At 41.4% G+C, this 13929-nt stretch overlaps 1 protein-coding gene across 1 annotated transcript in view; it reads right to left on the reverse strand.

The window, feature by feature from the left end:
* Positions 1 to 13929, reverse strand: part of SEC24A (SEC24 homolog A, COPII component) — a 63197-nt gene that overhangs the window by 18900 nt on the left and 30368 nt on the right. Inside the window, exons 5-10 of the mRNA XM_075601146.1 lie at positions 12128 to 12300; positions 9359 to 9543; positions 8412 to 8514; positions 7008 to 7134; positions 6526 to 6635; positions 4481 to 4593 (exon numbers count right to left, since the gene is read on the reverse strand). Of these exons, the coding sequence (XP_075457261.1) occupies positions 4481 to 4593; positions 6526 to 6635; positions 7008 to 7134; positions 8412 to 8514; positions 9359 to 9543; positions 12128 to 12300 (811 nt within the window). The remainder of the gene's footprint in view (positions 1 to 4480; positions 4594 to 6525; positions 6636 to 7007; positions 7135 to 8411; positions 8515 to 9358; positions 9544 to 12127; positions 12301 to 13929) is intronic.

The following is a 13929-nucleotide window of genomic DNA, read 5'->3' on the forward strand; positions in this document are numbered from 1 at the left end:
GGTCCCGCATCACACGGGCCAATAAGAAGCCGAACCCGATTAGGTCACTGCTTTCTATTGGCCCGCAGGAGATTTGAAACACAGCCATAACACGAACCCCGCCAGCCGAGCAAAGCGGCTACCGGCACCCACTACAGAGGTAAATATATCTGGAAGCAGGGGGTCTCTGGTGCTGAAATTAATGGGGTTCAGCTCGGCAGACCCCCTGCTTCAAACCTATGAAAACACATTTTTTTTTTACATATTAACAAAAAACAAACCAATATGGATTGCCACTTTACTACATTACTTTAAGACATTAAAACCAAATATGAGCTGCAACACGCTTTTTTTCTGCATACAATTACACATTCGTCCTTATACTGTATTTTGCGCATACCTCTTTCTGGGTCAAACATTCATTAGACACTGCTCTTGAATTTCCTATTTCTGGAGGTTATTTTTCTAAACCAATCACTGAACATCTCAGATATTACCCCTAATATTACTTACAGTAAATACAAATCCAGATGGGTCAGATGTTTGTAAATCTAGATGAGATCTTATTTGGTAAGAGTCAGAACATCTACACTTTCAGGTAATCTTGAGAGCTTCAATTGAAGTTAACCAACATGGCATATGTCTCGCCATATTTACTTTCCATATTAAGAAAAGATACTCAAGATTAAGATTTCAAATGCGGTAGACAAAACAGGTGGTTTATGTGCATAGTACTGTAGAAAAATGTAAAAATATTTGGTGTAAAGTCTTAAAATATATTGTTACTGTATTCAAAAGTTCTATTATCTATGCATTACTCCATTTCCTCTCTGAATCAGAAGAGTAAGCTGCTAGTTCTTGGGGATTTCAACTTCAATTGGCTTGACCCTAAAAACCACAAAATCCAGATACAACTTAAGTCACTTAACCTATCACAACTCATTTCCCAACCCACACGGATAAACCTGAAATCGCATAACCATTCCTTGCTAGACTGGATTCTCTCCTCAAATCCCAGCAGAATCCAACCCTCTGGCATCCTTCCTGACATTTTCAGTGACCTTGCTATAGTGTACTGTGTAAGGAAAATTGAACAGCCCCAGTCAAGCCCTAAAGTTCTCAACACTGGAACATTTAGAAAATGTAACCCATAACAGTTTCTGGCTGACCTTACCAACTACTCTTGGTACAGAATCGATTTAATTCCCGACCCCGATTCTGCGCTTGACTATTTCCAAACAGAGTTCTTAAAACCCTGTGGTACCCATGCTCCACTACGCAGAATAAGGGTACGGGTTGCCCACCTTCCATGGGTTACAACTGACCTTATAGCGCTCTACCAGTTCAGGGATGCCTTGTGGAAAAGCTACAAAGTAACTGCCACTACCAAGGATCTCAATCAATACAGATGCCTGCGGAACATGTGCACAAGGCAAACAAAGCATGCAAAAGCACAATATTACTCTGACAATCTCCACCAAAATACATCAAACCCAGCTAACTTCTGGAAGGTTATTAACAATATATTCCAGCCTTCTAACCATCAACAGCCAAGTAATATCACTAAGGGGGATATTAATCTGACAAACCCCACCGACATTGCAAATGCATTCAATGATTACTTTGTGGGGTGTGCTACTAACTTATTAGCGAAACGCAACCCAAACCACAAACCGGACTCATCCTGGGAGTACCCATATAGCCCCACCCCCTCCCAACACTGCCCACAATTTTCAATTTGGCCCAGTATCCGAAGAGGAAATTACACAAGCACTACTCAAACTAAAACTAAGCAGCCAATGTGGACCTGATTTACAACAATCTAGGTTCCTAAAACTTAGTGCCCCAGCCATTGCCAAACCAATTGCTTCAACAGTCAACTCTATCCTGTCTGCAGGCCATATCCCTAAGAACTGAAAAACTGCCAGAGTTGTCCCAATCTTCAAAAGTGGGGACAAAATCAGTCTCAAACTACAGGCCAATCTCCCTTCTCCAAATTCTATCCAAAGTCATGGAAAAATGTGTCCACTCCTAATTAAGCGATTACTATACCAAGACAAATTTCCCTAGCCAATTACAATCTGGCTTTCGCCCCAAACATTCCACCGTAACTACCCTACTAAAAGTTTGCAATGAAATCCAGTGTGAAATGGAACGGGGACAACTCACTGGTGCAATATTCATTGATTTTGCAAAGGCTTTTGATACTGTTGATCATGCTATCCTGCTTAACAAACTCCAGAGCTCTGGAATAGGGAAGCATGCTTTAAACTGGTTTCAGTCCTACCTATCTAAAAGATCCCAACATGTGTCCATCTCGGGTTCTAACTCCAACCCCTTGGATATCACCTGTGGTGTCCCGCAAGGCTCTGTTCTGGGGCCCCTACTCTTCTCAGTGTTCATTAATGATCTTCCCACAGCTTGTAAGGAAGCCTCAATACACATGTATGCAGATGACACATGCACACAGCCATAGCCTCTCTGACCTTCAACACATACTTAAGTCTGCCTTTTTGAGACTCGAAAACTGGATTTCCCAAAACAAAATGCTTTTAAACACTGATAAGACTGTAACAATGGTATTTGGGACCAAGACTAAATTTTTAAAGCTTCCAGTGACTGAGCGCCACATCAGAACCAACGCTAACACCACCCTAACTCCTGTTACTAGTTTTAAATACCTGGGCATATGGGTTGACTCCCACTTAACATTCGGGATGCACATTGATACCCTGACATCCAAATCCTATGCCAAACTAGGTGTACTTTACAGGAACAAATCCTCCCTAAGTCTGCTGGTCAGAAAGACTATCGCACAGCAGATGCTAATGCCAATTATCGACTATGGAGACATAGTATATGGCTCAGCACCCCAAACCCACCTTAGCAAACTTGACACCCTCTACAATTCAATATGCCGTTTTGTTCTCCAATGCAACTACAACACACATCACTGCGAAAATGCTCAAAGAACTAGACTGGTCATCACTCGAGTCTAGGCGCAAAGTTCACCTTTCCTCTCTTGCCTTCAAATACTTTCTGGGCAAGCTTCCCATCTATCTGAACAAGCTCCTCACCCCTACCACATGCAGCACTTATCTGAGATCAGACTCCAAAAGACTGTTCATGGTCCCAAGGCTCAACAAAGTATCCGGCCGCTCCTCCTCTTACCGTGCACCCCAAAACTGGAACAACCTACCGGAGACTCTGAAATCCACTACCAGTTTACGTTCTTTCAAAACTAAGGCTGTCTCACATTTTAATTTGGTCTGTAACTTTCATAAGCCTATAATATAATTTTTCTTTAACTGTGCATGCAATATCTTGTACATAATGTATACCCTGCTCACTTATGTAACTGTACTTGTAACCATGTATTATTTGTCTTTACTATGCCCAGGACATACCTGAAAACGAGAGGTAACTCTCAATGTGTTACTTCCTGGTAAAACATGTATAAATAACAAATTACAGCGCACTGCTTTTTGGCAACTTGCAGAATTGGGAGAAATGATTAACCCACAGTCATCTGGCAGCAAACATAATTCTTGTGATTTCCAGTAGATCAATTTTGTCTAATGGCCCATACCGGAGCCACCATCTATAAAATAGCTAGACAAACTTAATGCCCACAGAGAGATTTCATCTTTTGATGGATAAAGCCATCAAAATGAATAAATGTGTCTTTGTTGAAGTTGGAAACAGGATTTTTGCATCTGAACCAGCAAAGCTCTGATCTATTTTAGATCCTTCAGCTACGCGTCTTGGCTTTCAGTCACACAGCTCTTGGGTACATTTTACACATTTGAACAACATATGGATTAGATGACGCCTAATCCTTTTATTATTAATATTATTTAGGTAGCAGACAGAGTTTGTTAGTTTGCTTATTTGTTGATTTAAAAAAAAAAAAAAAAACCTTTTGAGATGCTTGAACATACTGTATAAATAAAACGTTCTTGAGCACTCCGATGCAGGAGAACCCGCAAGAAGAGACCCCGCTCTCGTGTACGCATTTCTCCCCCATCTTTTAAATTATTTGGTTATAAATTACTGTATTGTTACAGAGTTAAAATTGTAGGGGTACACTAAATATTGTTGAAAAATATTACTTTATGTTTAAGCTTCAGCATCCAATTCTTCCCACAGTAACTGATACTGAGGAACATATGCATCTTTGATGTACCGTTTGTTGAATTAGAGCAACAAAATAAATAACTTAAGGGAGGGGAAAAAATTTAAAACAAGCTTAAAACATACTACATTACTTACGAGGAACTTGCACGACAACTGCAGATTTCTGACAAAATGTAAGGTTTTATTTTTTAGCTGTTCTAAAACTACCTAAATTATTCATGTATTTCTGCATTTCATCTGCACATTATGTACACAATTGCTTATTTATCAACTACAAGCCTATAAAGCTTGTTAATAAAAAAGCAAAATAAAAAATAAATATAAAGTAGTCCCCCTGTGGTGCCACGGCTGCCTTCATACTTACCATTCTAGATTGTCTAACAGGGTCTGACAAACAGTGCTCAAGTACCCAGTCTCTATTGCATTGTGGGACACATCCAACATGAAGAGATACACAGGAGGCTGAGGTGGGCGAAGCTAGAAAAACCATGAAATAAAAATATAAAACTGAATTAGCAGGATTTTCTGATTCTTTACAGTAACCCCCATACCTGCATTTTCATCTTACAAGACTCCCAAGTTTACTCCACATAACTAGGCCTGGGACATAGTAGTGCGAGTAAGGCTGAGCCGTGCTCACACTCGGCACTGAGCCCCTGCAGCCGCAATGAGAGCGGCTTTAGCAGGGGCTCGCGCACGCGTTCGCACGCTTGGGGAAGCGTGTGTTTCACCAAGATTTCAAATTTGGCACTCGCCGGAGCGCAGGGCCGGTCACGTGAGTGGTTCGCCCAATGAGGGCGAACCAGCTCCGTGACGTCACTGGCCCGCCCCCGACACGACCATGGACGGCGCGCTGTGTAAGGCCAGGGAAAGCACCGCTTTCCCCGAGCCTCAGCGCGCCTCCGCACTGATTAAATAACTATGTCCCAGGCCTAAATCAATCTTCGTGCTGTTAAATTGTAGCCGTTTTGAGCAGGGACCCATGTTATGAGTACTTGCGAGGATACTTGTATGCACATAATGCGTTCAGCTCTTGCCTACGCAGGGATAATATAAAAGGCACAACAGACAACAAGATCCAACAATTTCCTCATGAATACAACAGGTCCCAAGTTTCAATAGTAAGTTTTATAGTAAGCGCGACGCGAATTTCTGAAGCCGGTCAAATTTGATTTTTCAGAGGCTGTCGCCACATGTGACAGTCTCTGAACCAATCAAAGACTAGGTCGCCCGCGACCTCGCCGGAAAGCGAATTACAACTTTCGCTAGCGGTGACGGGTGACATCATCCGTTGCGTCACCGTCGAGCGCACTATAAGCACGGCCTTACATAGTAGATGAGGTTGAAAGACATATGTCCATCAAGTTCAACCTATTGGTAAGGTGAGCATACATAACTCCTTATCCGTGCAAAGCATTTTTGTTCCCAAATTCTAATGCGCTAAGAAATGGCATGGCTAATCAAACAAAAAATGGCTGCACTTCACTATTAGGGTCAAATCAAGGATAGTTTGTTTTTCCAGATGTCCATAACCATTTCACCGCTCCAGAGTCGCCCTCAACACCTGTAACCTGACCAGAGCTTGCCATTTTAAGGAGACAGATTGGGGGCGGGGGAGAGAATGTAGTTCACAACGTTCATGTCTCTGTGGACACTACTCTAACAGTGTCGATGTCTAAAACTAAATGGAATATTCAAAGAAACTAGAAGACAGCGAGGTAAAGTACAGTAGGTAACAAGTAAAATCTCAAAAAAGCATTGTGCTCCTTAATAAGAACCACACGAATCCCCAAACTCTCTCAAACGGTTTTCACCTACAGATTAAGATTGTGTGCAAAAAACTTGCAAAGGAGCACATTAAAGGACATATTTAGGATTTACTTTTTTACATGTCATACTTTAAACCTTGTACAGCTGAATTAAACACCCCTCCTCCAATAGTGTACTGTTGGTCCCTGAGGGGGGGGTTAGAGAACAAGATAAGGGCCTGGGGAAGAGAGCAAGAAAGCGTGCGGGGGGGGGGGGGGAGTTAAGAGAGGAAGAGGTGGCAAAGGACGAAACAGGGAGAGAGAGGAGCAGAATGTACACACTGCCTACCTACTGCCCTGGAGGATTGTGGGGGCCCTGTTATGAGGCCTGTGGAGGGACCCACAAGCTGCCTTCTGGAGTGTACCCAAGGAGGTGCCAGTCAAGGGAGCCTCCCTTTCACCAGCTTACAACATGCTGCCTTGATAGGCACCTCCAAGGACACCTTCCAGCAGGCCCTCTCAGGTAACACCTTCCAAGAGGCCTCCTTTGCCGGCAGGGACACACACTGCGCCCAGCTATCCCCCCCTGTGGACAGCCCTGGTGCCATATAAGGAATTCCCAGAATGTAAGAGTCATAGAATGTAGCATCTGGTTCCTTACCATGTATTCTGATGGAGCCATAAACTCAATTGTAGCATTCTGAACCTCTGGCCTCTTGTGAGGCTCTCCATAAACTCTTGTTACAGGATTGTACATAAACTCTTCAGGTACTAGAAATGTAAATGTTATAAAAATTAATAAATCTGTAAAGTCACAAAAGAAAGTAAGATGCTTTCTCTGCCATATACAATTTTTTTTAAAACAACAAAAGCAAACAAAATTGAGGTTTCCATATTTTAAAAAATCCCACCAAAATGTTTGAGAAAACACCAGAATGCAAAGTATTCATGTGGGCTTTCAAAAGCCCTTTACATTGCAATTTAACCTGTGGAAAAAATAAAATAAAAAAACACTCTTATTGCCCCGTTAAGAAGTAAAATAACCACGATACCATCTACACTTCCCCAGCCCAATATGGTTAATACAGCTTCAAATTACAATGAATTCCCTCTAAAATGGTGCCCTGCTCCACACACACTTACCATCATTTACTCTGTAACACAAGTTACACTTCCATCGCCTTTGGTCCAAAAAGTTGACAAAAGGGTTTATGTAGGTCCGGCAGGAGCGGCATCTCACTATTGTACTTGAAGTGACAACAGGCAATTGCTAGAAAAGTGATAAAAAAAAAAAAAAGCAATGTAATTAACTTTGTACGTACACTGGAGGAAAATCACTCCATACACTGCACTACTCACAGGTAGAACATGGCCATAATTACCAGCTCTCCAGAAGCTTTAACAGATGCCACTAAGCAGAAAACTATCCTGAAAATTACTTCTGCACGGTCATGGATGGAGGCGTGGCCTTGTAATAAAGACATTGGTTTCAGGAAGGTGAAGCAAGTTTAAAATCTGTAAGGACAACCTTTGTAACCTTGGGCAGAATATTTTATCTCCCTGGGCCTTCCGAAGCAAAACATTGGTTTTGCAGAGAAGCATACAATACATATTTGCTGTCCTACGGCAATAGTACATAAATAACATTTGCACTACTATTCCCATATGACCTTTGAATTCACTCAAGATTACCTACTTGAATTATAAGATTACTTTCCAAAGTATTTTGTAATCCTGTGGTTTAGGCTTTATAACGTAGGTCATAAACCTTATGGCAACTAATCCAGCACCTTGTTACCTGCTATGATTTCAAGACTAGACCTACAGTCCAGTTTCTTCTTTGAAGACTAGGAGCATTGGACTAGGGCAATGAAAGTGGGTCTAGGGACCGAGATATAGAGGGAAGTTAAAAGGGTTGACATCTAAAAAAGGAGCAATTTGTGCAATATTTTGTAAAAAAAATTTCAAAATGTTTTATTACTGTTTAACAGGTTTGAAGCTGGGGTTCTCCAGAGCTGAAGCCCATTAATTTCAGCTCCAGGGACCCCCTTCTTCCCGAGATACAGACCTCCAAAGGGGGTGCCAGTATCTTGACAAAATGTAAAGCTCCCGCGTCACACCGGCCAATTGGAAGTTGAACCCGATGACGTCATGGCTTCTGATTGGCCCGCAGGGCGCGGGAGCATTGAAACCCTGTCATTGTGTGATCCCAGATATAGATTATATCTATATCCATCATGGATTGCCACTTTACGACATAAAAATCATAATCCTTTGTTAAATAAAAAAACAATTCTCAAATTTTTTTTTTTTTTTTTTAAAAAGCTCCTTGATTGCTTCTAACACTTTTGCTGGCCAAGGGGACAACGTCTTATTGATGAGTAACTTGCATTTTACGGTGAATCACTGAAGCCAACAGTCATTTGCAATGTTCTCATTGGCTTAAAGTGGAGACCGCAATGATACTCTGGCAACACAGTATGTAACCGGAATGGTGATGGAGAGAACGAAAAGGGATTTTTCTTTGTATCTTAAACGTTTTCATACCGACAGATCTTTGAAAGGATGAAGCAGGAGTCCCAAGGGAAGTTTGGCTTTGTTCAACAGAGCTTGCGTTTGAGGAATATTACTCATCGTACAACGGAACAACCTTTGAGGGGGGAAAAAAAAAAAAAGGAGGATACAAGCAAAAACACGTCAGCTATTTTGTACCGGGCTGTGTTACCATGTACTGTGGGAGTTCTTGAACATGCCAACAAGAAGCAAGAAACATGAGAAGTTAGTTTCACAACGTAATTGTCTCAAGTAAGAGGACATTGGTTTGCAGGTCTCAGCTCACCACGGTTTATAAACAAACTTTTTAAAGAATTTTCAAAATGTCTGAGTGTTGTAAGAGACATCATACACCTAGAATTAACCCCTTAAACAGGTCCCATAAAGGACTGCACCTTAAACGTTAAAAAGTTTACATTGCAAAATCAGGATAGGAAAATCCTCAGATCATATATTTAATTTGGCCATAATTTCTAAGGCACTCAAATGTCTCGACAAAAAAAAAAAAAATACATCTTAAATCTAATCTGACCAATACTGAATTTTGAGTAATATATAAAAATAAATTAAAAAGCAAGCTCTGTGCATATTGCGATTTATCTTTGATTTAGTTTGAAACCCGAAGGTGAAGTTGTTCTTTACCAAATGGAACAAACAAAAATAAATACTCATGACCATGGCACCTTAAAAGTAGCAGTTCCCACTTATTTTAGTATATGGTTCTCTTTATGTACCTGCACCAGGTGGTTCCCTAGCATTGATGCCCTTGGAGACTTATCGTCTCCTGACTTCCGGCCTACAAAAAGGCCACAGGATAACCAATAGAGGCAACATTATGTCCAGACAACACTGTAGCTTTCCATTGGCTGATGGAGCTAGACTGAGTTTTTTTCACTAGGCAAAAAGATATGATTCAATAGAATGTCAAGTACAGATCTTACTCTGGGCAGCAGTTGAGCTTCTGGATTTCTTCCTGCAGGCAGGGAGTGGGCGCTTGCAATGGGGTCGGTGGCAGTATATTCCTCTCTTGTAGTAGGTTTACGGCTCTTAACTCATCCAGCTGCTGAGCCTGCTGAAGGCTTAACCCACTGAGTGATGGTGCCAAGTGATTTGCGCCCATGGAAGGCTATATAGAAACAAGGCAATAATTAAGAGGGAAGAATTACTCATTTTTTGTTTTTAACAAGTGAAATAACATATATACACTATACAGGGGGAGGAACATGAAAATGAACGCAAGGAAGAAGGAATTCCCATCTAAATAATGTGATGGATGTAAATCAGAAACAGAATAAGTAAATGAAAATACATTTAAGGAGCAGTCCAAGCTGCCGGTTTCATTATTTACTTATTTTTAAAGTTACCCCCACCCTTTAATATGTGCATCAATACAATCCACACAATGATAATTAGCCAAGTTGCTGATCGATCGGAGAAGATTCGGCTCGGGGGTTCACTAAATAGCAGTCCGTGCAGCAGAAGTGGACCAAAGATGAAAAGTTCTGTGGGAAAGATCATGTGACCAGGCAGTCACTAGATACAATTGGTGCACTGCTAGAGAGGGGGTAGGGCTCAAAAGGGGTGTGCTAGAGCCTGTTTCAGAAGAGGAAGGGGATGTGACTGTAAATGGTTGCTATAGAAACAAAAATGCTTATTACATTATAATACATTAAAAAAGGTAATTCAGATTTTTTTTAAATGCTACAATTATTTTCTCATAGTAGAGAACCGAATAATAATAAAAAAATATATAACATGTAGAATATTGCTGGTCTGCAGCTTCAAGCACCTCAGCATACGAGAAAGGCATCGAAACCCAACATCCATACAAAAAAAAAATAGTATTTAACAGAAGGCTTGAGTGCCAAGATCGTAATGGGCAAAATATAAAAAAAAAAAAATTTAATTTTTTTTTAAAAAATTAAAAAAAAAAATTTAAAAAAAAAAAAGAACAGAAGCAAGTCCTGTTGCACTTCAGATGAATTCCACCAGATACAGTTTGGCTCATAGATTTAGTAGACCCAGAGTGATTGTTACAGTGACAGGCAGAATGTATTGCATTGTATTGTATGTCTTTATTTATATAGCGCCATAAATGTACATAGCGCTTCACAGTAGTAATACATATCATATAAATGACAAATAATATAAATAACAGATCATGGGAATAAGTGCTTCAGACATACTGTAAAAGTAACATTAAGGAAGAGGAGTCCCTGCTCCGAGGAGATTACAATCTAATTGGTAGGTAGGGAGAACGTACAGAGACAGTAGGAGGGAATACTAGTAAGTGCGTCTGCAGGGGGCCAAGCTTTATGTGTCATGTGTCCATGATTATCCAGTGCTACTCAAATGCTTCTTTAAGCAGATGTGTCTTAAGGTGGGTCTTAAAGGTGGATAGCGAGGGGGCTAGTCGGGTATTGAGGGGAAGGGCATTCCAGAGGTGTGGGGCAGTCAGTGAAAAAGGTTTAAGGCGGGAGAGGGCTTTAGATACAAAGAGGGTAGAAAGAAGACATCCTTGAGAAGAACACAAGAGTCGGGATGGTGCATAGCGAGAAATTAGGGCTGAGATGTAAGGAGGGGCAGAAGAGTGTAAAGCTTTAAAAGTGAGGAGAAGAATTTAGTGTGAGATACGGGATTTGATCGGAAGCCAGGAGAGGGATTTCAGGAGGGGAGATGCGGAGACAGATTTAGGAAAGAGTAGAGTGATTCTGGCAGCAGCGTTTAGGATAGATTGTAGGGGAGACAGGTGAGAGGCAGGAAGGCCGGACAGCAGGAGGTTACAGTAATCAAGACGTGAGAGATGAGGGCCCGAGTCAGAGTTTTAGCAGTTGAGTAACAGAGGAAAGGGCGTATCTTTGTGATATTGCGGAGGAAAAAGCGACAAGTTTTAGAAACGTTTTGAATATGAGAGGAGAATGAGAGTGAGGAATCAAGTGTAACCCCTAGGCAGCGTGCATGGGCTACTGAGTGAATGATCGTATTTCCAATAGCAATGTGGAAGGAGGTAGTAGGGCCAGGTTTGGGAGGAAGTATAAAGAGCTCTGTTTTTGCCATGTTAAGTTTCGCAGGTGTAAGGTCAGGGGTTGAAAGGTAAATTTGTGTGTCGTCAGCATGGAGGTGATATTTAAACCCAAAAGATGTGATTAGGTCACCTAGAGAGAGTGTGTAGAGAGAAAAGAGAAGGGGTCCCAGGACAGAGCCCTGGGGTACCCCCACAGAGAGATCAATAGAGGAGGAGGAGGTGTTAGCAAAAGAGACACTGAAGGTACGATGGGAGAGGTAAGAGGAGATCCAGGATAAAGCTTTGTTCCGAATACCAAGAGTATGGAGAATGTGAAGGAGAAGAGGGTGGTCCATGGTGTCGAATGCTGCAGAGAGGTCGAGTAATATGAGCAGAGTGTAATGACCTCTGTCTTTGGCAGCGTGGAGGTCGTCAGTTATTTTAGTGAGGGCTGTTTCAGTAGAGTGAGCAGTGCGGAAGCCAGATTGTAGAGGGTCTAGGACAGAATAGGTGTTGAGAAAGTGTAGCAATCGAGAGAATACAAGACGTTCAAGGAGTTTGGAGGCAAAAGGCAGGAGGGAGACAGGTCGATAGTTAGAAGGCCAGGAAAACACTTTGTCAGGTGCACCTCACAGCGCACCATTTATCTTAGTGACTTAACAGGGAGTACCATCAGGTTACAAAACAAGAAGAGATGAAGCTCTACCTGAGGCAACTGCTGGGGCCTGGCAGGGAATTGCTGGGGTGCCGGTGTGATCCCAGGACTTCCTGCTTGAAATACATTCTGGTAACCAGGTGGTAACGTTGGGTACGAATGGCCGACATTCCGGGTCATTTTAGGATTCGAAGGAGGCGGCGGCTGAGCTGGATGCAATGAACCTAATGAATAAATCCCCAATAAAAACAAAATATTACCAAATATGCTCTTTTGTAAAGACAGAGCTAATGGGAAAAAAATTAAAGCTGTACAGAGCAACATTTTATATGGGGACTGGTAAATTCAATACTTCAAAAGACTGCACCAAGTAACAAATCTACGTTTCTCAGAGACACAAACTTCACCAAGCACACATACATATCTTCAGCTGTAAAGTACTAGACAGGAAAAAGTCCCAGAATGCCATGGTGTTATGCAAGAGAATCAGTGACAAGATTCTTCTAAGGAGCGGCACACAAATAGTTCATGGACCGGCAGTGCTCAGTGGACACTTGGTTGGGAACTTATGGACTACGCAATAATGTATCCTGTGAAGAGCTAGAACATTGGTTTCCAACCTTTTTTCTCTTGGGGCACCACAATGCTCAGTTGCTGAGGCGCCCCTATAACAGGACAGGCTTACAGTAAACACTCCCCCCCTCCCCCAACTGCACCCTTTTGATCCTCTCATGGAACCCCAGGGTGCCGCGGAACCCCAGTTGGGAAACACAGAGCTAGAAGCTTTATTTTAGCGTAGGCACCTAAGAATTATTCACCACCGATGGCCTGCTGTAGAAGTCTCTTGCAGTTCAATAGGTTTCATGCAACACATTTGGAGAAGTTAAACAAGTACAGATACGAAACCTGTGCCGTGTGTGTATTGAATTTGAGATGGAGCGGTTTGCTACCTCCGATAACTACTTAAATTGGCATTGCCTGCCAGGATCGAAGTGTACTGATGGTAGTCACATACTTGAGAGTAAGTGATTGATAGCATATTAATATTATAGCGTAAAACTTTCCAAAGGCAAATTGTTGCTCCCTTCCCTAAAGAGAAGCAATTATGATGCAATAACTAGCTAAATGTAAGGTACTCATAAGATCGACAACTGCAGCAATTGTTTGTTTTATACTATACTGTATAGTGTATTTACTTTGGGTTTTTTTTAAACTTGTCTAGAGTTGGCTTTACTTACAGAAATGAATCATGTTTTCATGTTTTGCACATTAAACTGTTTTAGTTTCAATTTATTTTTCAAAAGGCCTTGTGGGGAAAAATAAAAAAATGTATGCAACAGAACTTTGTCATCCATTTAACCGTCATTACTTTAGGAGTAGGAGTAGATCAAATAAAATGTGGTGACTGACAACTTTAAAATGAAAAAATTAAAGTAAATAAGGCACCTGGCCCAGATGGCATACATCCAAGAGTTCTCAAGGAGTTAAGTTCAGTATTAGCCAAACCATTAAATGTAATACTCAAGGACTCCATTTCCACAGTCTCAGTACCACAAGATTGGCGTAAAGCAGATGTGGTGCCTATATTTAAAAGGGAGATAGATCACAACCGGGGAATTACAGACCTGTAAGCCTGACTTCAATAGTGGGGAAACTACTTCAAGGTTTAATTCGGGATAATATTCAGGGTTTAATATGGGATAATATTCAGGAATACCTAATGGAAAACAAACTTAATAGTAATAGTCAGCATGGATTTATGAAGGATAGATCATGCCAAAACTAACCTTATTTGTTTCTTTGCGGTGGCAAGTAGGAATTTAGACTCGGGTAATGCAGTTGCTGTGGTCTAC

This window comes from Ascaphus truei, chromosome 5 (assembly GCF_040206685.1).
Source record: "Ascaphus truei isolate aAscTru1 chromosome 5, aAscTru1.hap1, whole genome shotgun sequence".
Classification (NCBI taxonomy): Eukaryota; Metazoa; Chordata; class Amphibia; order Anura; family Ascaphidae; genus Ascaphus; species Ascaphus truei.